Source organism: Heliconius melpomene, chromosome 7 (assembly GCF_056956725.1).
Source record: "Heliconius melpomene rosina isolate 202511_hmr_F chromosome 7, ASM5695672v1, whole genome shotgun sequence".
NCBI lineage: Eukaryota > Metazoa > Arthropoda > Insecta > Lepidoptera > Nymphalidae > Heliconius > Heliconius melpomene.
The window spans coordinates 9,911,112-9,934,258 of record NC_140395.1 but is presented as its reverse complement, the minus strand read 5'-3'; the positions used below and the strand labels follow the sequence as shown (position 1 = coordinate 9,934,258).

The 23,147-nt window shown below is 32.2% G+C and overlaps 3 protein-coding genes and 1 non-coding gene across 6 annotated transcripts; 1 reads left to right on the top strand and 3 right to left on the bottom strand.

The window, feature by feature from the left end:
• Positions 1–205: 205 nt before the first annotated feature.
• Positions 206–8,286, bottom strand: LOC146537804 (ATP-dependent RNA helicase p62-like). The gene is made up of 5 exons (XM_085188713.1): positions 8,082–8,286; positions 7,075–8,007; positions 6,409–6,641; positions 5,616–5,794; positions 206–488 (listed from the first exon to the last, which is right to left on the bottom strand). The coding sequence occupies exons 1-5, from the start codon at positions 8,132–8,134 to the stop codon at positions 342–344; spliced, it is 1,545 nt and encodes a 514-aa protein (XP_085044839.1). The 5' UTR covers positions 8,135–8,286; the 3' UTR covers positions 206–341.
• A 1,560-nt stretch (positions 8,287–9,846) lies between these two features.
• Rm62 (ATP-dependent RNA helicase Rm62) lies at positions 9,847–14,119 on the bottom strand. 3 transcript variants are annotated; one of them, XM_085188706.1, is made up of 6 exons: positions 14,039–14,119; positions 13,795–13,861; positions 12,040–13,068; positions 11,614–11,852; positions 10,681–10,859; positions 9,847–10,406 (listed from the first exon to the last, which is right to left on the bottom strand). In XM_085188706.1, coding segments are annotated over exons 2-6 (1,623 nt in total). In that variant the 5' UTR covers positions 13,797–13,861; positions 14,039–14,119; the 3' UTR covers positions 9,847–10,232. The 3 variants fall into 3 exon arrangements, with proteins under 3 accessions (XP_085044832.1, XP_085044828.1, XP_085044833.1); XM_085188702.1 differs by having other exon boundaries at positions 13,970–14,053; XM_085188707.1 differs by lacking the exons at positions 9,847–10,406; positions 10,681–10,859 and adding an exon at positions 11,303–11,507 and having other exon boundaries at positions 13,970–14,056.
• Positions 10,483–10,617, bottom strand: LOC146537803 (small nucleolar RNA SNORA57). Its single transcript, XR_014878176.1, has one exon. It is a non-coding gene; the product is annotated as a small nucleolar RNA SNORA57 (small nucleolar RNA).
• A 1,068-nt stretch (positions 14,120–15,187) lies between the features above and the next one.
• HDAC1 (histone deacetylase 1) lies at positions 15,188–23,092 on the top strand. Its single transcript, XM_085188700.1, has 11 exons — positions 15,188–15,374; positions 15,738–15,850; positions 15,963–16,080; positions 16,206–16,306; positions 17,021–17,264; positions 18,280–18,456; positions 18,711–18,813; positions 19,160–19,394; positions 19,624–19,713; positions 19,997–20,141; positions 20,861–23,092. The coding sequence occupies exons 1-11, from the start codon at positions 15,326–15,328 to the stop codon at positions 20,935–20,937; spliced, it is 1,452 nt and encodes a 483-aa protein (XP_085044826.1). The 5' UTR covers positions 15,188–15,325; the 3' UTR covers positions 20,938–23,092.
• The last annotated feature ends 55 nt before the right edge of the window (positions 23,093–23,147 follow it).

The window sequence follows — 23,147 nt, the reverse complement described above, 5'->3', positions numbered from 1 at the left end:
ATATTTATTATAGGTGCATCAAAAATGTATAATTAGATAGACTGTTATAAATTATTACAGCAGGTCTACTGCTTTGTACTTTAAGTCACCAAAACTACTTAGCAGAACAAGAGTAGAGTATGTGGAAATATTATAGAGACCACTGCTATTATCAAAGTTACAATAACAAGGATAAGAAGAAGGTTAAGAAAATGAAATAAATGCCTATATTTTCAGAATTTTATTTCTATCACAGGTAATGTGTATCTACTTGTTAATTCTCAATTGACTTAACAGATAAATTTGAACTAAATAACAAATACATTTTATCTTTACGTATTAATTATAAAGTTATAATTATACTAAAATCGTCTGTTGTTACGGAACTTATTCCATTTTCTATTTGGATTCCAGCTGTTGTTAGTCCTCTGTGAATATTTCGTGTGTTTTTCTTGTATTTTCATATCTTTAAAATCTTTCGCCAACTGTTGTAGTTCCGTTGGGATTTCCTGAAAATAAACGTAATTTACAATTCAGTAGCCAAGTCTATTTCTCAGTAATGTCAATAGAAAGAATAAAATGGTATGACAATAATGTAATAGTTAACAAAAAGTTTAGTGAAACTGTAGGAATACAAATAAGAAATATATATATATTTTTTTTTACGCAACACCTAATAAAAAAGTCATAAATGTATATGCAATGCGGTGACACAACAGCCAAGTAGTATAATTAAGTCTATGCACAGCGGCATGGTGTCTAGCCGTAATTTCAATGTTTGTGTGTTTGATTCCCAAACAATGGAATGAATTATTTTTATTTTCTCACTATTTCCAAAAAACAAAGGGTTATGTTGAGTTACTCCACTCAGTACAACACACATTATAAGCCCAAAAAAATAGCTAATCTATATATATAAAAGGACATGTTCCCACTGACTGAGGTAAGACGCACGCACAGCCGTAACCGCTGATGATAGAAACGTAAAATTTGGTCAGATGTTTACTTTCGTAATCTGGACATCCACTAAGAAGGGATTTTGAAAAATTTTAATCCTAAAGGCATAAAATAGAGGTTGAAAGTTTGTATGTAATTTTTTTTAAATTGCCACCGATTTTTATAAAAATCCAATGAAATCAATTTTGTTGATTTATTTTCTATATACATATTATTTTAAATGTTTTACTTATATTTTGGTATATAATATATCTTAATTCAAATAATGTAGCTTTTTCTGTCTGATTGTGGTAGTTTGTTTTCACTTCTCATAAATCATGTTGTTGAATTGTTTTCTGTACACATATTATTATAAATGTTTTATTACCTATTTTGTTCATAATTATATTTTGATATAAAATCTATCTTAGTTTAAATAATGTAGCTTTTTCTATTTATGTCTAATTGTGTGATAAATCTTCATTTATTTAAATAAATTTACTATTTATTAATTATTCAACTTAGAACCTTAATTGACAGGCACAGTTTATTGTTTTTGTTATTTTTATTTTTACTCATGTAATATTGACAGTTGACTATTGGTGTCGGTTACAGATGACAAATTAATTTAATTACATAGACACTATTGTTTTATGTAATCATAATTGTTGATTTTTTTTTTCTCCTAGTGTATATAATATAGTATGTAAATTTCAGTTATAATATATATATTTTTATCGATGATCTTATGTAGTTTTGGTGTACTTATTCTTCAGTTGTTATGTTTCATTTTTACCACAGTCAATATATATATATATATATATATATATATATTTTAACTTTCTAGTGATTTTTGTTATAGAGTATAGAGTGTAGATACGAAGTACCGTTATTAGTTTTGTCCTTTTTTTTTATTATAGTTTTCTTTTTTTTTCTGTTTGTGTATGTAGTCTGTGATTGTAAGGTTTTTTATTATTACTGGTGTCTCTTGTAAGGTATATTGTATGTAATCTCCTACCGCTTTATTATTATTTTTTTTTGGTTACTGCTGGTGGTGAAGGGTGAATAATGTGATCTTTGCACATTTTTTTTTATATATATATATTTTTTATTTGGTACATTTATTATATTATATAAATTAGTATTTATATTTATTTTATATTTTTTTTTTATTATTTATTTTATTTAATTGTATATGTAATATGTTTGTTTATAATGCTTCATCTAACTCAAACGACGATTCATTTTGTTCTTTATCATCTTCATCTGTAAGTAGTTTTCATAGTACTTCCGTTCCTCTTTCCAATCTACTTGTCGACACATTTTCCAATTTTCCCAAGAATTTCAATGTCCTACATATTAATGCCCAATCCGTTCCTGCACATTATCCTGACTTATTAGCCTCCTTTGATTGCGCCAACGTGCACGCGATTTTAATTTCTGAAACATTCCTTAAACCCTGCCTTCCTTCCTCCTCCTTCTCTATACCTAATTTCCATCTCATACGTAATGACCGTACAGGTAAAGGTGGTGGTGGTGTAGCCATCTATATTCGCAACCACTTACCTTTCACAATTGTTAGTAAGTCTCCATCGCAATACTCTGAAACTGCTGAACATATTTTTATAGAAATTTTACTTGGTCGATTAAAGCTATTACTTGGGGTTTTTTACAGCCCTTCGCTACATATAGATTATTTTCACACTTTGGAGACCTTATTGGAGAAACATGTGCCAAGCGTTGATCACACCATAATTCTTGGAGACTTTAATACCTGTATTATTAAAAATGATTTACGAGCAAAACAACTCCTTAACATCATTAATAGCTCAAATTTAAAATTACTTCCTTCGAATCCTACACATTTTTTTCCGAACTGTGCCCCATCCCAACTCGATCTTATGATTGTTTCCTCCGTTGACCATGTTATGATCCATGGTCAACTTCCTGCTGACGCCTTTTCCTACCATGATTTAATGTATTTGTCTTATAATGTTCGTCCCCCTAAGCCCAAGCCATCTGTCGTCATGCGACGCAGTTTTAAAAAATTTAATAATGACGAGTTCTTGGTTGATCTCAATGACATCGACTGGAACGTCATTTTTAACACAACAACTATCGATGACAAGTTGGAGATATTTAATTCTATTTTAACTGAGTTCTATGACAAGCACGCTCCTTTTCGGCCAATTAAATTAAAACACTTACCCGCTCCATGGCTTACGCCAGATATTAGGTCACTGATGACTAAAAGAAATGTGGCGAAATCCAAATATAAGCATAATCCCACCGATCAGAATCTTTTAAGGTATAAGAGCTTGCGTAACCGATGTAGCAGAGTTTGCAGGGACGCGCAACGTAACTATATTGACTTGAGCTTACAAAACTTAAGCCCACGTAAGTTGTGGAAATTTCTGGAATCGCTAGGCATTGGCCGGCAACGTAAGGATTTGAATTGCAATCTAGACGTTGATGCCTTGAATAAACACTTTGCCTCAATAACACCTATGGACAACACAATTAAGGCAAATACATTGAATTATATCAACTCCTTGCCGTCTCCCACAATCGTTCCTTTTAACTTTGCTCCTATAACCCCATCCCAGGTAAGAAACAGTATCCTAGCCATCAAATCTGATGCTTCTGGTTATGATGGCATCAACCGCAAAATGATTATTTTGCCCTTGGAAGTCTTAGCTCCAGTCATTACCCATATTCTAAATTTTTCTATTTCCCATAACACTTTTCCCAGTTTGTGGCGCATTGCCCGCGTTATCCCCATACCCAAAACCAAATATCCAAAATCCTTCTCTCACTACCGTCCTATCTCCATCCTTCCTTTCTTGTCAAAGGTCTTGGAACGTATTGTTTTTCAGCAACTAAATCAATATCTATTTGACAACCATATATTATCCGAGTTCCAGTCTGGATTCCGTCACGGGCATAGCACAGTCACTACTTTGATTAAAGTTTGTGACGATATCAGACTTAGCATGGACAAACAAAATCTTACAGTCATTGCTTTGCTGGACTTTAGCAACGCCTTTAATTCTGTTGATACTGATCTCTTGGTTGCTGTTCTGCGTTCAATAAATATCTCTCCTGAAGCCACTGAGTGGTTCAGAAGCTATTTATGTGATCGGCAACAGTACGTTCAAGCCAATGACAAGTCATCTTCCCTTTGCTCTCTTTTTGCCGGTGTTCCCCAAGGTGGTGTCCCTCTCCTCTCCTTTTCTCCATTTTTATTAATTCAGTTTCCCAAAATCTATGCTCTTCCTTTCATCTATATGCTGACGACCTTCAAATTTACTTAGCCGCCCCGTTTGATGATGTTAGTGAGGCTATTCATAAGCTTAACGAAGATCTGCGGAATGTTAGTAGGTGGAGCAAATCTTTTGGCTTAACTGTCAATCCTGCCAAGTCACAGGTCAGTATTATTGGTGGCCCTAAGCAACTAAAAAAACTTGACCAGAATAGCCTCCCTGCTATACAGTTTGGCGGCGTCGATTTGAGCCTGAGTCCATCTATTAAGAACCTTGGTATTATTATAGACAATTCCCTATCTTGGTCAGTACAGATAGCTGAGGTTAGCCGTAAATTATTTGCCACTATCGGATCGCTCAAACGATGGAAATATTTCCTACCTATAAAGACCAAAACTGCTCTAGCTCATTCACTACTGTTACCGATTTTAGACTATGCTGATTCGTGTTACCCAGACTTATCTGAGGAACAACTAAATAAACTAGAGCGGTTACAAAATCTATGTATTAGATTTATCTTCGGTTTACGTAAATTTGATCATGTTTCTGATCATCGTCGTCAGCTTGGATGGCTTCCTATCCGACATCGCCGAAATTTCCGCATGCTGACTCTCCTCTATTCTATCCTGTACAACTCTCTCTCTCCCTCCTACTTAAAAGATCGATTTTGTTTCCTAGGTGCCGATTCACTTCTTCACCTCCACCTTAGATCCCGTTGTGATAATCTCCTTAAATTACCAACTTCCCATACCCTATTTTATTCCAAGTCTTTTACTATGAAATCTGCAATTCTTTGGAATGAACTTCCTACAGAAGTTCGACATTCCAAATCTCTATACAGTTTTAAAAATCGTCTAAAAGAGTACTTATTTAATTTAGTATAATAGTTTATCTTTATTTATTTTTTTAATATTATGTATATATTTTTGAACACGTTTTATGTATGTATGTATATATGTGTAAGTATATATTATTTTTCAATATTTGTATGTATGTATGTGTAAAGTATATAAATATTAAACACATTTTATGTAAGTTTATTTTATATTATTGACTTAGTTTATTATATATTATATAATAATTAATTATATTTCATAAGATTTGCACTGAGACGTTGTCCCCTTTCTCCTCATTACAATTTTTCCGTAATGTTTCAAAGGTTGTCTGGTGGAGATTGCTTAAAGCAATAAGACCGCCTTTGCATACGTGTTTTTCTTTAAATTTTATTTGTGTTGTTCTTTCTATATATTTCTTTTATGTGTGCAATAAAGTATATTCTATTCTATTCTATTCTATCATTGGACACGTGTTTCACGGTTTATCAGAATATACCCCCTAAACTGAAAATAATTTCATAAATATATTTAATAAATATTCGTATGATTCAAGCTGGCGAAGCCGCGCGCGTCCGCTAGTAAAATATAAAGTTAAACAAACCTGTTTAGCTTCTTTCAACACAGATATAAGGCTCCTGGCTTGGCGTGCATTGTCTTCAGTGAGTATAGTGTGTGCTACACCCTTGTTTTCACGACGACCGGTTCTTCCAATTCTATGTATGTAATCCTCCGAAGTATTTGGATAATCATAGTTAACTACGTGTGTGATGCCATCAACATCTAAAAAAATAATAATAATAGATTAAAACAAGAAGCAAGTATTAGAGTATTGTATTCTCATTAAATTAAAAGAAAACATTTAAATAAAAATAATGATATGATTTTATATCTTTATAAATTGTATTTTATAAAAAAAAAGTGTTTGTATTTAAATACATAATATGTATATGTATTATTTCTGTTATAATGGTTATTTCGTTAATATTTATTTTTATCTTTTCTTTATACTGGAACCTGTCACCAATATGAAACAATCACCAGAAGGCCTATTTTAAGGGAATATTCTGATTTCACTGCAGTATATCTTAGGGAATCTTTCCGTAAGATATACTGCAGTCTGCAGATATACAGATGGGTCCAAAAAGCTGAGGATCGAGTGTGGTGGCGAGAATTGGGGAAGGCCTATGTCCAACACTGGGCAAAAGATGGCTGTTGATGATGATATCTTAGGGAACAAGTCGGCACTCACATTTTCTATCCTTAAGTTTCTCAGTGAGTGCATAAAATTAATGTTTAAAGGTATTTTTTACTACTAAATTAAACTTATCTAAGCAGACATTAAAGAGAAAATATTTAATTACTTCTATAAAAAAAAAATCACATCTATCTCTTACCTAAACCTCTGGCAGCAACATCTGTTGCAACAAGGATATTAGTTCTACCATTTTTAAACTTATTTATGACAGTGTCTCTTTGCAATTGAGTTTTGTCCCCATGTATTCCGACAGCTGGCCAACCATTTCTTTTAAGAGTAATTGTCAAACTGTCCACAAATCTCTTAGTATTAGTAAATACAAGTATTTTACCAAAACCTTGCCCTGATATATCATGCATTATCGTTTTGAATCTGAAATAAAAGTTCAAAGAGCTAATAAGAATAAATTTTTTTAAGTTAATATAATTATTATTTGCCAGAGGCTTTTGTGACACATTAGGTCAGCATCTAACACAATGGTTGCGGGTTTGATCCTTGATCAAAAGACTAGCAATACAAATCGATGGGTTGAGTCGAATTAGTGTGTAAAGCAGTGAAGAGTGACACTTTTTTAAATAATGGTCATTAACGGTTAGGTCACTCCATTTTCTATTTATCTGTTAAAATAGTAGGAACCAATGATGAAGTACAAGTTTTACACAGAGTACTGTCTATGTTAAAAGTATAATAAGGAATATTTCCTTAAGTGAAGAATACAAACAAATAGCCATAGTACCACAAATAAATTAATAATAGCATATAAACAGAATCTAGCAAATTTAGGAATATGAAAATAGCAAATTACTTGTCCATTTTTTCTTCTTGATCACACACATGTATGTGTTGTTGAATGTTGTGGTTTGCCGATAGTTCTGTAGATCCTACATTCACTTGTACAAATTTACCAAGATAGTCTTTGGCCAGTTCCTGCACTTCCTGAGGCCAAGTTGCAGAAAACATCAATATTTGTCTTTCGAGTGGTACCCCTTCCAAAGCCTCACGTATTTGTGGCTCAAAACCCATATCCAACATTCTGTCTGCTTCATCTAACACCACATATTGACATTTGCTAAGATTTGTTATTTTGCTAACAATAAAATCATTTAATCTACCTGGTGTAGCTATTAGTATATCAACTCCTTCATTCAATTTTGCCGCTTGCGCTGTTCTACTGACACCCCCATATATACACAAACATCTTAAATCAAATAACCTTTCAAAATCTTTTGCAACTTCTTCAATTTGTCTTGCTAGCTCTCTGGTGGGAGCGAGAATTAAGACTCTTGGACCTCTACCTCGTCTTGCTTGTCTTTCTTTTAACTGGACTACAGCAGGCAACAGATATGCTAGAGTCTTTCCAGTGCCTGTCTGAGCAATACCAACAAAATTTTTGCCAGATAGAGCAATAGGCCATCCCTGGGCTTGGATAACTGTGGGTTTTGTAAAGCCTTGTGTATCTAAAAACCTTTTTATGTAATCAGGAAATTCACTATTATGAATATCTCTTAATGGTCTTGGTATGTCTTTACCAATTATAGTAATTTTATTTTCTATACAGTAATCTTCATCAGTGTCTTGTGCCGTTTGGGTTGCATAAAATCTTTTGTGACTGAATTTTTCAAAATGTAATTTCAAATTAATATTATCAGAAACGTAAGTACTATAGTCCACTTTAGTACTAATTAATCCAATAAGATATTGTTTTCCTTGTGAAATTTGCTTTCCATCTTTATTTATTCTAAAATATAAAATTAATTTAAAGACTAACCTTAAAAATGTGTAACTAAAGCAAGAAATATATAGTTAACTTACAATTTTACGAGGCCGGGCCGACGTAGAGAGTTTTTAAAGATATTAAGGGCCATATCTTATGCATATAGTGCACTTTAACCTGAATAATACGAAATAAATCACTTATATACTTAATATTACAATCCCGTGTTCATAACTTACTTCATAAAATAATAACCAAAACTATAACCACAGAACACATTTACTCATACTTTTGACTATAACCTAGGAATTAGGAATGTCCGATGAACATCGATCTTAGCTGAACGTCGATGTTAGCAGATAAAAAAATGATGTTGCATTAAATAAAACATAATTGAAATTTAGTCTAAATTTCAAAATTATTATTTTTACAGTCTATAATATTGGGACATATAATGCGTTTGTTTTAATTAAAATTTTATGTAATATTACAGTGCAAAAAAATATCGATGCTGACCGACCTCGATGTTTTTCTAACATCATCATCCCTACCATTACCACAGAGAACATTGCAATAGTCCATAATCTGGATTATTTACATATTGTTAAAAAAAATATTATCTGCATAACAAGTTAACAAGTTAGGCTGGTGTGGCGCAGGGGCACAAGACAAGGTGTGACTTAAATGGGATGGTTGTGGGTTCGACCTACTCAAGAAAATGATTTATTATTTCTTGATATTTTCATTTTCAATTCAAGTGGAGAACGGGGTGTCTTAACTTAACGGTTCCCTCTACCTACCCTGTTGTGCGCGGAATACAGCACGTAGCTGGTTTTTTTTTATGGACAAGTGGAGTTTTTGGTAGGTTCTTTATTTTACATAATCTATATATATAAAAGGACTTGTCCTCACTGACTGAGGTAAGACGCACGCACAGCCGTAACCGCTGATGGTAGAAACGTAACATTTGGACAGATGGTTACTTTCGGAATCTGGACATCCACTAAGAAGGGATTTTGAAAAATTTTAACCCTAAAGGGGTGAAATAGGGGTTGAAAGTTTGTATGGAAAAAAAATTAAATCGGCATCGATTTTCATAAAATTTTAAATTTAGATTTTCAAAAGTATTTAATTGAACACGTGTTTCATCGTTTTCTAGAATTCTCCCCCTAAGGGTGCAAATAAGGGGTTGAAAGTTTGTATGGAAAAATCTTTAAATCGCCACCGATTTTTATAAAATTAGAAATTTAGACTTAAAAATATTTCATTGAACACACGTTTCGTGGTTTCTTAGAATTCACCCCTAAATAAGTAAGCGAAGCTGCGCGCGTCCGCTAGTATGGTAATAAGAACAATCCCATTTCCCTCCGATCAGTCAACAGCTGTCACACCTGTTTTTTATATCAACATGTATAAAAAATAATCTACTGAGTACGCACATAAATAAAACTACTGAATAACTGCGTCAGATTTTACGTCGAAATATTATCAATAATGTGTGTGCATAAGCGTGTTTTTTAACTTTTGTTTGTTTAGACTACTGAAAAAAAGGTAATATCAACGTCAAGTAAAGTAATGACATTATCGACTGATTTTGACGTGCTAACAAATGCTCATTCGGCTCAAAGTACTCGATACCGTGCCCCTGGATGGTATCCGGGCGAAGTTGTAATTTAACACTAAGAACTTTGTTTTTTATCATTTTTATGGTGAAAACATGAATTCAAATAATGGTTCAATTTATTTTTCCATACAGAATTGATATTAAAAATGTCTTCAATTCCAATGTTTTAATAGTATTTTGCACAAATGATATGCATACTACACAATTCTTTCCCAGAGTAATCAAATAAAACCACGTTATATAGTAATGTTAGGTTCATTTTATTTTCAAATACAGATCAAACTGAATTGGAATGAATCACATTTTGGGGCATGAACATGCTAAGCTGTAGGATATGCATATATATATATATAAATCATAAATAAAAAAATTAGGACAGGGTACAACTCTTAACCTTTAGCTAATCCTCACTAAAATATCACAGTAAAAATTAAATTAATAACAGAGTCCACTCAGTTTCAAATAAATTGAAAATCAGAAATAAATACAAGATCAAGATATTTTAATGTATCAGTGATTAACTATTTCTCTAACACCAACAAAGAGACATAGCTCTTATCATTCATACACTTATTAAGTATTCCCATGAGGATTTGCTTAAATCTTTTAAATTAAATTATACTATTCAATATTCATTAAATCTCTTGTGTCCGCCTCCGCCATGTCCATTGCCCCTGCCAAAGTTTGATCCTCTCTTGAATGAGCCGCCTCCACGGCCACCTCCGTACCTGTTTCTATTCCATCCACCGCCACCACCACCACAACGGTCAGCCATTCCCTGTAGCTGAGGACTAATCACCTACAATACAAAAGAAGATATAAAAATTTGCATCTTATTGTAAAATATAAGTCTTTGTATAAAATAGGAATGTAATGATTGTCACAGCATCTGAGGATGGGATCCAGATAAATAATATGTGGACACCGAAGGCATGTAGCTGTTTTAATGTACCTCATACTTGCATTCATGTCACGTCACTGATAGGCGTACCCATGCCAAAGGTATGAGGAAATCTTACTTATCAAATGAATTAACAGAATGTCTATAATACATAATATGTCATTAAACTAACCTGGTTAGCTTCCTGTAATACTGATACAAGGTCCTTAGCCTGTCGTGAATTTGAAGGGGTGAAAAAGGCATATGATGTTCCTTTTGATTTTGACCGTCCAGTTCTACCAATGCGGTGAATATAATCCTCAGATGAATTAGGATAATCAAAGTTTATAACATATTTAATTCCATCCACATCTAAAAGGAAGCTAAGTATTAATGTATATAGTAATAATAAAGTTCATTTGAAAATTATTTTTGATCAAAGATTGTTATGAGCAAGAACCACCATATTACCAATCATTTTCAAAAAAAATTTTGTTTACACAAAGGTAACTCAGCATTACTTACATGAATGAGTTACACACATGAATCAATCATATAACAAATTTTGCCTCTCACTCAGAACCCTGGAGTCTTGCAAAGGGCGTTAATTTTAACAGATTGTACAATAATAGTCATTGCCCGCTTGAAAACTCCAATTTGGCCGAAACAGAAAACCCTTGACCGAAATAGATCATCTCAACTTGTGGTCAAGTTTTTCAACAATGCACTCCCTTATGTACTCAATCAATTCTTATAAACTTTTCAATGTAACGGTATTCAAGTGCATCACCAGGTTTTCAACACTTTCAAGTGTATCCGAAAATGACGGACATACTTTCCAGCTTTCCGGCCGAGGTTCCAGTTATAGTGAAAGGCACATTGAGGCACCATAAATATGACGAGTTATTGCATTCTCCAAAAGAAATACCACTGCATTAGTTTATCAACAAATCCAGTGCAGCTTGTTCAATATTTGGAAATAGTATTCAAATAGAACACAATAACTTTCCGCCAGTGCCTCTGAAATTATAAAACAAATTATCATTTTATTAAGTTACTTTGCATTATATAAATGGAAAAATATATATTCAATGTAACTTAATTTTCTATTTTTAAGTAGGCTTACCTAGTCCTCTAGCTGCAACATCTGTTGCAACAAGTATACTAGCACGACCTTGCTTAAATTGATATAAAACATCATCCCGTTCTTGCTGTGTTTTGTCACCGTGCATACATACAGCTGGCCATCCGTATCGTCTAATGTTTCTGGTTATGTTTTCTACTTTCCTTTTTGTTTCAACAAATATAATGGTCTTTGCACCTGGATCTTGACTTTGACCAATTTCTTGAAGCAGCACATTCAATCTAAGAATAAAAAAATATTAATAAAAATATTTGAAATATTTTACTGTATGTGTCTTCATTTAAATTAATATGTTCAGATCTTCTTAGAGGTAATTTTGTGCTATAATCAATGTTAAATTATTACTATTAAAAATCATCATACTAAAAGCAAATATAAAGAAATAAAATAATAAATAAAAATACATACTTGTTTTCCTTTTCATGTTCTTGGCACACATCTACAATCTGTAGGATATTGTGATTAGCAGACAGCTGCATGGATCCAATATTAATTTGTACATAGTCTCCCAAGTAGTCTTCCGCTAATTTCCTCACTTCTTTAGGCCATGTGGCAGACCACATCAAAGTTTGTCTGTCAGGACGAATTTGTTCTATAATTTTTCTTATCTGTGGTTCAAAACCCATGTCCAACATACGATCAGCTTCATCCAAAACTAAATAGGTACACCTTTGCAAATTAGTTGTTCCTTTTTCTAAGAAGTCAATTAATCTTCCCGGTGTAGCTATTACAATCTCAACACCCCTTTCTAAATCACGTGCCTGTTCTCTTTTCGGTGCACCTCCAAATATACAAGTGTTACGAACATAAGCTGCATTTCCAAAGTCACTAGCAACTTGTTGGATCTGCTGTGCTAATTCTCTGGTAGGCGCTAAGACTAGAGCTACAGGTCCATCGCCTCGTCTTACTGGCGGCTGGTTATTAATGTGTACAATAGCAGGTAGAATGTAAGCTAAGGTTTTCCCAGAGCCTGTTTGTGCAATACCAACTAGGTTCTTACCAGACATAGCAATTGGCCAGCCTTGAGCTTGAATCGGAGTAGGTTCATTGTAACCCATGCCTTTGATAGATGACATGACATAGTCAGGAAAATTTCCTTCTTCAAAGTGCTGGATGGGATTAGGGACCTCTACTCCACTGCTAGTAATTTCATGTTCATTTCTGTACTCTTCTACTTCATAAGGTGATCTACTGAGAACTGATTCTGGTGGATTATAAAAGTCTTTGTTGAATGGTTGCAATGACATGGAGTCCCAGTTAGGTCTTTTCATATTTTGACCACCTGAAAACTCTTTCTTTCCGCCATATCCACCACCTCCACCGAATTTAGATCCACCGTTTCCAAATCTTGATGTTCCATGTCCGCCGAACTTGCCACCTCCGCCGAATTTGGAACCACCGCTTCCGCCGCGGCTATTGTTCCAGTTACCGCCAGACCTTTAAGAAATAAGTTCATGTTAATTATTGAATGAAAACATCTCAAAAATACGAGTAAAATTATAATTTAAATAGTTCTGCATACCAATACATAATTTGAGATATTAATTTAACTTAAAAATTCTTTCGACAAGTCACCCACGTGTTATTTTGTTGGTATAAAGTTTTTAATAAGCAATGGAATGAATGAAAGTCTATTCATTTAAATATTATAGAGAGATAATTTAAAGATAGCATTTCCTGCGCAACATTATTGATTAAATTTATAGGCGTAGCGTCAAAAGTCGAGACATGCGTAATGCATTCGGACATTTTATCGATTTGGGTAATCCCAGTTTCATGTTAAAAGAATATCAAGAACATACAAGAAACATGAATTTTAGAGTATAACACGACTTTCAGATTAATATATGGTAAATAATAGAAATTTCAATATAGCATTAGTAATCACCGTAACAAATTACAAAATGGCCGAATCAGATTTTGGCATATAGATGTTAACCATAAGTCATAAAATAGTATTAATGTATACTACATTAACGTATTTAGAATAAATGCAGCAATTAAATACTTTCCACGTGTATAGGAACTTACAATAAGCATGTAAGTTGATATGCATGCAGTATTGATTTTTGGTCGGCATGAAGTGAAATTATGAAAAAAAAACAATACATGAGAAAAATATTAATAAATAAATAAAAATTATACACATTTCATAGTACTTACATATTTAAATTACAATATTGTCTGGTGATGATTTTGATTTCTTGAGATTTTAATTAGCAGGGTCCGTCTGAAAAAAATGAATACAATTCATATAAAATATAACAAAAATAGGTAATATTACAAAAATCACATTTTAAAATTAAATTTAAGTCAAAGTAAAATGTATTTAACATACATTTAAGGTAATTAGAAAGGAAAGGAAAGGAAATTAACTTAAAACTACACAGCACTGAACACGTCTCACCTCGACCACTGCTTTTACAAGAGAGATAAAATGGCCGACATACAATTACGTCTGCAGTTGAATGAACTACCAAATGAGATTGTGGTTCAGTTATTCCAGTCTTTCTTTTATTAAATTTTAGCTGTAGTCAATACCACATTTTACATTACATGATGTTTTAAATGTCTACACGCGAAGGAAGAATATAATTTTCTTCAAATAATTATTTTTAACAAAAATACTGATTAAAAAAATGTTGAATGTGTATGTAACAATAAATATTTTTTTGTTTATTTATTTATGCAAGTAAACATAATATATTTTATTTATTAACATGTAAAGAGTTTATTAAATAATATTGTACAAATAAAAAAATACAAATATTTTTAAATTAAGTAATGTAAGTAATGAATGAGGCTGCCGTGGCCCCAGGCTGTGACTGAAACGCGACCGTTATAGGTTCGATCCCCACTTGAGAGAATGAATTATTATTCATTAATATTTCTGCGCTCTGGCACCAAGACAAAAGTCCGATGTTGAGTTCCGCTACTTAACACTCAATGTCTCGAACGGAACGGAGTGTCTTAATACTACCTACCTCTGACCACCCTGCTGTGTGCGGGTGTATCCCGCATAAAGCTAATTTATGCGGGTAATAATAATAATAGCCATGAATTGTTACAATATAACAAAACATGCTTTATTTTATTATATAGAATTTCTCACTGTCTTTATGACGCCTGCTTGCTGTCTTACTAGACACTTCATTAAAATATTTCCATTCACCACTTACCTCTGAATACTGCAGGCATTGCGTGTTGAGTTGAGTTTCCTCGAGTAAGATCGAACTCAAAACCTGTATTGTACACGCTTAGTCACACGTTTGTATTCCTGCGAAAAGATTGGTCTCACAGAAAGTCTTTACTGTATCGTAGTATGTGATCGTTTCTGCAAAGTATCAAAAACGTCAGATTTTCTATTATCAAAGCTTAAGCGATTAATTGATTAAAATATTTCTTAAATTTGGTAGAACGTATACATACACTCACATACATTTGTACAATTTTTATACATTTTGTTTCATTTCTGTAATGAACGCTTAATTGTTTCGTACACTTAGATTTTTTATCTGTATCGGCCTGGTCTTTCCCCCCCTCTTCTTCCGTAATGAATGAATGTAGTTTTCCAAGTTCGAGTCAAAGAAAGTAAACGCTCACATTTCAATTCTTTGATTAAAAATAAAAATTAAATATCTACAGTGTTTTTAACCATAGTTTCTTTGTAACTTAAATTATCTTTCAAATAACTATGGCTATGCAACCACATAGCAAGAAAAGAGTGTGTTATTACTATGATAGTAAGTATAACAAAGTTTGTTGACCGCCAAATAATTAATCTCCTTGATAACTTCATTTCTTATTAGTCTTTTTGCAAGTTTGTCATATATATTTTATAACAGTATATGCGAGTCATTTATATGAAGTAATATCTCGGTGTTAAACTATCAGATCCATCTTAATAATTTTAGTGAATTGTGTGATTTGTCATTCGAAGGCGTCTGTAGTTCATACTGCAACGCTATTGGTCGATGCGAATTTGCTGTACACAGTACAGACTCGAATATGTCAAGCCTTATAATGGAACAAGTAACAGTTGACTAAAAAGTTAAAATTAATATTTATATAATCTTACCTTTTTATAAATTAAAATTATATTGTAGGTGACATCGGTAACTACTATTATGGTCAAGGTCATCCTATGAAGCCGCACCGTATACGTATGACCCACAATTTGTTGCTAAATTATGGTCTTTACAGAAAGATGGAAATATATGTAAGTTTTTCAGTATTTTTATATTTATTGTGTGGTTTGTGACTATATATGATTAAAAACAATTGAAAATTATAATAATTAAATAAAATCGTATATTATATATTTTTTTCAGAGACCACACAAGGCAACAGCTGATGAAATGACAAAATTCCACTCGGATGATTACATACGATTTCTGAGGTCTATAAGACCTGACAATATGTCAGAATATAACAAACAAATGCAAAGATGTAAGTTTACTATTTTTGTCAATGTAGCTAAATTTGCATACATTTTCTTTGCCTGCTTTATATATTTTTTTATATTTTCTGTTAAGTGGTAAAGGATACAGAATAAAATATTTTTCTTTTTACAGTTAATGTGGGTGAAGATTGTCCAGTGTTTGATGGTTTATATGAGTTCTGTCAATTATCAGCAGGTGGTTCAGTAGCTGCAGCAGTTAAATTAAATAAACAGGTAAGATATTGCAGAGTAACATATCTTATATGCTCTTAATAATATTTTTACGTTACATTAATGAAAGGCAGCTATTTTAAAAAAGGAAGTTATGTTTAAACTTATCATGTTAATTTACAAATGTATTTTTTTTATTCTTACTAATCATTCCATACTTTTGTTCAAATCTTTCTAAAATATAAACTAGGATATCTCTAGATATTTTATTCTTAACATGTTAAACACAGAAATAAATATGCATCTTCCCATTCAGGCCATGTTTGTCAGTGATAGTTGACAATTAGACTTTCTGTTTGGGCAATTTCAGTCAGTACTGACTCCGGTATTCTAGTATCTTTGATTCATTCATACACCTTAGGGCACTGCTATCAAACTTAAAGCCATATTTAAGTACCACTAAAAACTCCAAATAGAGATGCTTTTTGAAAAATGTAAAAGTCTTAGAAAAATGAATGTCCCTGTATAAAAGCAAATGAATGAATTAACATCAAAACATTTGCTTTGAATTTGGGTAGAATTGTAATTTTTGCTTGGCCTTAAGGAATAGTATGCTGTTAGTTAGCACTCAATGTGTTCATAGAATTTAGATATTTGCCCAGATTATTATTTCTATGTACATATCTTAATGAATGTTATTTTATAACTATTACAATCTCACAATATTTATATAATATTTAGACAAAATGTTGTATAATTACTTAACTTATTTTTCAGGCATCAGAAATCTGTATCAATTGGGGTGGTGGCCTTCATCACGCAAAGAAATCTGAGGCATCAGGTTTTTGCTATGTGAATGATATTGTGTTGGGTATTCTGGAGCTCTTGAAGTATCATCAGAGAGTATTGTATATAGATATTGATGTACATCATGGTGATGGTGTTGAAGAAGCTTTCTACACTACAGACAGAGTGATGACCGTTTCTTTTCATAAATATGGAGAATATTTCCCAGGAACAGGTAAAAAAGATGATTTCTTAAGCTCTATATTTTATTTCACGTATAGCAATTAGATATAGAAAACCCTAGAAATCAAGACATTATGTTCTCCTTCTGCCCAAATTTGAGCAATTGTGTGGTGTAGGCAAGCAATTTCTTTTTCCTTTTTTAAAATCTGCCTTCAACTTTCTAGCCATTATCAATAATAGATGTTTTGTCGTTATTCTTATTGCAGAAAGTACTTCCGTAAATATTTTCCTCCCTTCTTCAGTATAGTTTACCCAGAGTTTAGTGTCTCTGGTCACAGTATTCGCCATCATTTAAGTCTTGTCATAATTTCACAAACAAAAACCTCACACCAAAACACCGACTGGCCCTGTGTAAGGCCCAGGTTCGGCATCATATAGAGTATTGTTCTCATCTCTGGATTGGTGCATCCCAGTATTAGCTTGAACCATTTGATCTCGAACAATATAGATCTATTCGAATCATTGCAATAATCTGGGAAAGAATTGATACTTTGGCCTTGCGTAGATATGTCCTTGCTTTGCGTTCTCTACCGCATTTATCAAGGGGAGTGTTCTGGAGAACTATTTGACTTGTTATCTGCTGACAATTTTTCTAACATTATGTTACCATTTCAAATATCACACACACTATCTGGATTCATTCCATGGCCAGTGGCACTCCACTACTGTGCGGTTTCGTAGGAACTTCTCTCCACGCTACGCAACTGTGAAGTGGCCTACCTCCAGCAGTGTTTCCAGGTCGATAAGACATGGGTACCTTCAAAAAGCAGCAGCGTTTATCTCCCTCCACCTTATCGGCCGCCAACGCACCTGTAGCTCCTCTGGTGTTGCAGGGGGTCGTGGGCGGCGGTGATCTTGACTTACCATCAGGTGACCCGTACACTCGTTTACATTGTCCTTTCTATAATAAAGCCCCAATTTTAATGTATGTACTTAAAATATAAATATCTTTATATCTTAGATCTTGAGGCTTGTAAGTTATTAATTATTGTTTCTGTATTTTGTAGGTGATTTAAGAGATATAGGTGCTGGTAAAGGTAAATACTATGCAGTGAACATACCGTTGCGTGATGGCATGGATGATGATTCGTATGAATCAATATTTGTGCCCATAATATCTAAAGTTATGGAGACTTTCCAACCCAGTGCTGTGGTCTTGCAATGTGGAGCTGATTCATTAACAGGTATAATATGTTTTTAATACTGTAATTTATGTAGTTACTAATTTTATTTGAAGTTATTTATTAAAAGATATTATAATTTATTTTACAACACCACCTACAATCTTTTAAATGGTTGTTAATTTAGTATTAATGACATATTTAATCTAAAATTAAGATATTTTTTAAAATGAGTTTTATATTCATGATTATATAAGATATATCAACGATTTTCTCTTATTTTTATATTATTAAAAAGGACATATTTTGTTTAAAAGGTGACAGGCTAGGGTGCTTTAACTTGACTGTACGTGGTCATGGTCGTTGTGTGGAGCTCGTGAAGAGATTTGGTCTTCCATTCCTACTGGTTGGAGGTGGCGGGTATGTAAATATATAAAGATAATTATTATGCTTATGATCTTATTAATATTATGCTACTTACGTTTTTACTATGTAAAACTTGGCAGTTTTATATTTATGATATGATGCCTCATATATTGTGTTTTAATTTTGAATTTGACATAATATATAAATTAGAGTGAAACTGAAACTGGCTAAAAATAGATTTCAGTAAAATCAATTTTTAAGTTAGTTAGTTCTAGTTAAGTTGAGTTTCTTAACCTCTGACTTCTAAAAATTGTTTTATTCATAAAATTTATTTTTTAAAAAAATCATTGATTAGTTCTCATTAAATTTTATATTTATGTATGTTTAATGTTTATTTCAGATACACGATTCGTAATGTATCTCGTTGTTGGACTTACGAGACGTCAGTAGCTCTTGGAGTAGAAATTGCAAATGAGCTTCCATACAATGACTATTTTGAATACTTTGGACCAGACTTCAAACTACATATATCTCCTAGCAACATGTCTAATCAAAATACACCCGAATATTTAGAAAAAATAAAGAATAGATTATTCGAGAATCTTCGTATGCTGCCACACGCACCCGGAGTACAAGTTAGTGTTTTTTTTATATTGTCTTTATGTTCTCAAAAGTAACTTTATTTACTACTTTTTTTAGCTTCACACTGAATGTAACAGGGTAGCCGGAGGAAATGTTTTGCTAAAATACTCTGTTTTCCATGCACCCAATTTTTAGTGCACTAGGATTGAAGTGTTTTCGCCTACCCTGCTATATACAGGTTAAAAAAATATTCAAAAATTAAATATTAATTATTATTTTTAGGTACAAGCCATTCCTGAAGATGCAGTCAATGATGAGTCCGAGGATGAAGACAAAGTTGACAAAGATGAGCGACTTCCGCAAAGTGAAAAGGTGTGAAATATTTACTTTTTTTAGTGAGCCGAAAACAGCCTTTATTTTTTTATATTACTGTGTGACCTGAAACTGAACTGATTTAAACAATGAAATTGTTTTGGACTTGAATTGTTTAATATCACAATATTTGTCACCCCTGCTACATTTCATCAGGAAGAAAATAATCAAAAGTAAAAAAAAACAAATCAAATCTGCTCAACCATCTACAGCTAATTTCAAAGCTATGTTTCGTTGACTGTTACTTTACATATAGAGATAAAAAAATATACTATTATTCCAGGATAAACGCATAACTGGTGACGGAGAGCTCTCCGACTCGGAGGACGAGGGCGAGGGCCGCCGCGACAACCGCTCCTACCGCGCGCCGCAGCGCAAGCGCCCGCGCCTCGACAAGGACGCCACGCCTGCTAAGGATGATGTTAAATGTATGTATTTTTACTAATGGCTAGTTAAATGTATGTACTTTTTAATATGTATGAAAATTTGTAAAATTACAGAAGTCATTGTGGCGTAATAGAATATCGTGTGACTAAACACAATGGTCGTTCGTTCAACTCCCACTTGGAGGGGGGGAATGCATTATTTTCATTACCTTGCTCTAGTAACAAGATAAAGCGCGGCGTTTCGCCACTACGTAAAGTCTCAAAGATTGAGCGGTCCGAAGGGAAAGGAGTGTCTTGACTCCAGATTTCTTCTGCTTACCTTGCTGTATGGGAGATTCAGTGTGCAGCTAAAAAACACAATAAAAAAAATAAAAAACAATATGTTCCTAAATAAGTTGGATTATAGTGTGATAAAAATCAAGGACTGGAAGTATTTGTCTGACAAACTACAAAGGCATGTTTTTTGTCACGAAAGGTTAAATTAATAATTTGATTTAAAAACAAAAATATTATTAAAAAATATTCTGTAATAAAATTTTACTTTACATAAATTGGCAAAAATAATGCCCTCTTGACAAATTGTTTTTTAAAATTATATTTCGTGGTAGGTTCACGTTTTTACTATCGTCATAATCCTCGTCATCTTTAAGGGAAGAAAAGCATTAAAACAATTATCAATAAAATGTAGAACGTAAATAATAGTGTAATAATATAGGTAAATTTGATTAAAAAATGTTGCTATCATAATTATTTTATTGCAGCCGAAGATATCAAAGACGATGTCAAAAACGTAAGCAACTTGGAAGAACCAAAGAAAGAAGTGACTCCAAATGCCTGATCCGCGCGGTAGATGTTGCTATACTAGTGGCTTCATCCAAACTGCATCATACAAAGCAAATAAACGGTATTTACATGGATAAAGGAAGGGGGAGTGCAGTGCTCACTCCAGGATAGTCCCCTCAAAATTTGGAAATTTTACTGAATTGGATATTTTTATTTTGAAGTAAAAAAAAAACAAACCAAGTCTGAAAACATTGATGTCACATGACGTTGTTGATTATTACACAGACCCTCAGCACCCCTTACTCCCTCTCGCCCATGGAAAATATGCCTAGACTACTAGTGTATAGCAAAGAAGAGAAAATCACAATCGTTAATTTAAAATGAATTAGAAGATAAAAAAAAGTGAACCAGAAATGGAGGAAATGAAATCTACTAGTAACTCTTCAGAATGCTTTACATGTGTAAGTAAGGTCTTTGTACATAGTATAATTAAATTACTTTCGCGTATTTTTGTATTGTATTGAAATAAGTTAGTTGTAATAAGATGAATTTGGGTAAAAGATCTCAAGGTGATATGAATGTATTTGTACTCACGAAAGACGAAGTCTGCATTTAGTTTCTGATGTTTAACATATAACATTTGTTTATAAACTTCACGTTAGGTTATCAGAGAGAACCTTGTGTTAAGACACTGATGATGATGATACCCCAATGTTACCCTGATGTTACCCCACACCGTTCAGTTTTCGAGTCATTGCGTGTTGAGTGGTGGAACTTAACACCGCGATGGTTCTTACAACTGGGGAAATGAAAATAATTTATTCCTCTGAGTAAGGCTCACCATCGCATATTTTTTATCGTTAGATACTAAAAGTTAACGATAAGAAATGTATGTAATGTTAATTAAATACACAACTTGAACAATATTTAAAAGCGCAGATTCTACTCTTGTTGCCTTCAATATTATTTTATACACAGTTTTATAACATTTAAATACCTTTTCTATTGATGGTCATTGGTCATTTATAATGAAATACATTGCAAAAATTTTAATACAATTATCTGGCAAGAATCTCTCAGAAGGATAGCCTCTGCTTTTGCTTTTAAAATCGAACAACAAATTACTCTGTTCTAAACTTTCCGCCTATTTAGTGACATTGTGTGTAAATAAACACTTATATGAAATGGTCTACATTTCAAATATTTCTTTAAAAAAACCCTTGCACCCACATTTATCGACAATACTATTTACAATTGCACATGTGCATTACAATGTTTTAAAAATAAATTTAATAGATTACTTCGTCACATAATATTTCGAAATGTTAAATTAAGTAAATAAGTAATAATTAGTTCCTTGAGTAATATAATGTAACACCTTTGTACTTGGGCTCTGTAACTCATTTAAATTAGTGTTTTACAAACAGCCTTTTAATCTTATAGCCCAAAGAGACTGTTTTTAAAATTTAAACATTTTTAAAAATATTTTCAGTAGGATATTTTGTATATTTAAGTTTTTAATAAAACTGAGAGGATTTTAAAGGCTCTTTTAAAATACTATTATTTTCATTATGACATTTTATACAACTAAGTTTTTATCTTAATCTTAGTAATAATTCCAATTATTAAGTAGAGAAAGAAGATGTTAAATAAGTTTTATTTTTGTATTTAGAAATAAAATTATAATTAAAATTTTTTCCTAATATAGAAATAACAATGTGTTTCAAAACGAATTTTATATTAGGATTTTATTTTTTTTCAATTTTCAACAAAAATATTCATAAGTTATTGTCAGTATGAAAACTACTCAAAAATATACAAATATCTATACGAGATATAATTTATTTATATTGTAATAAAATATTTTTCTAATTGTAGATGTTTTATGTTTATATTTTACAGACCTTCAAATGAATCATTTAATTAATTTTTTTTAGTCTTATATAAAATATTAAGTTAATTATTTCATATTTTCTTTAATTGTTTTAATTATTCTTTAAATAAGTCTGGTAAACTCATACATCATATTTTGATATTACATTGACTACAGGAGAGTTGAATGTTAGTACTGGATTATTTATATTTTTACACAGTGACTGGCATTTTCTATACAATTATAATGTGAAATATTTTTGTTCAAATAAACATGTAAGTTAAGATTGTAAATATATTTCTATTTGTTGATTAAATTAATGTGTCGTAAAAGGAAATTTGTGTTTTTATCATTTACTAAAAGTAATTAAATTAATGAAACAGGTAAAGGGT

Excerpts from the sequence above, each read along its gene's own strand:
- Rm62 (XM_085188706.1), bottom strand. Across the intron at positions 10,860-11,613 it reads TGTTGCAGCTAGAGGACTAG|ATGTGGATGGAATTAAATAT; the intron begins GTAAGCCTACTT and ends GCTTCCTTTTAG. Across the intron at positions 10,407-10,680 it reads TATTACAGGAAGCTAACCAG|GTGATTAGTCCTCAGCTACA; the intron begins GTTAGTTTAATG and ends TTTGTATTGTAG.
- HDAC1 (XM_085188700.1), top strand. The coding sequence starts at position 15,326 with ATGGCTATGCAACCACATAGCAAGAAAAGAGTGTGTTATTACTATGAT. Across the intron at positions 18,457-18,710 it reads TGGAGCTGATTCATTAACAG|GTGACAGGCTAGGGTGCTTT; the intron begins GTATAATATGTT and ends TTTGTTTAAAAG. Across the intron at positions 20,142-20,860 it reads TGCTAAGGATGATGTTAAAT|CCGAAGATATCAAAGACGAT; the intron begins GTATGTATTTTT and ends ATTTTATTGCAG.
- LOC146537804 (XM_085188713.1), bottom strand. The coding sequence starts at position 8,134 with ATGGCCCTTAATATCTTTAAAAACTCTCTACGTCGGCCCGGCCTCGTA. Across the intron at positions 8,008-8,081 it reads CGGCCCGGCCTCGTAAAATT|AATAAATAAAGATGGAAAGC; the intron begins GTAAGTTAACTA and ends TTTATATTTTAG. Across the intron at positions 6,642-7,074 it reads CAAGAAGAAAAAATGGACAA|ATTCAAAACGATAATGCATG; the intron begins GTAATTTGCTAT and ends CTTTTATTTCAG.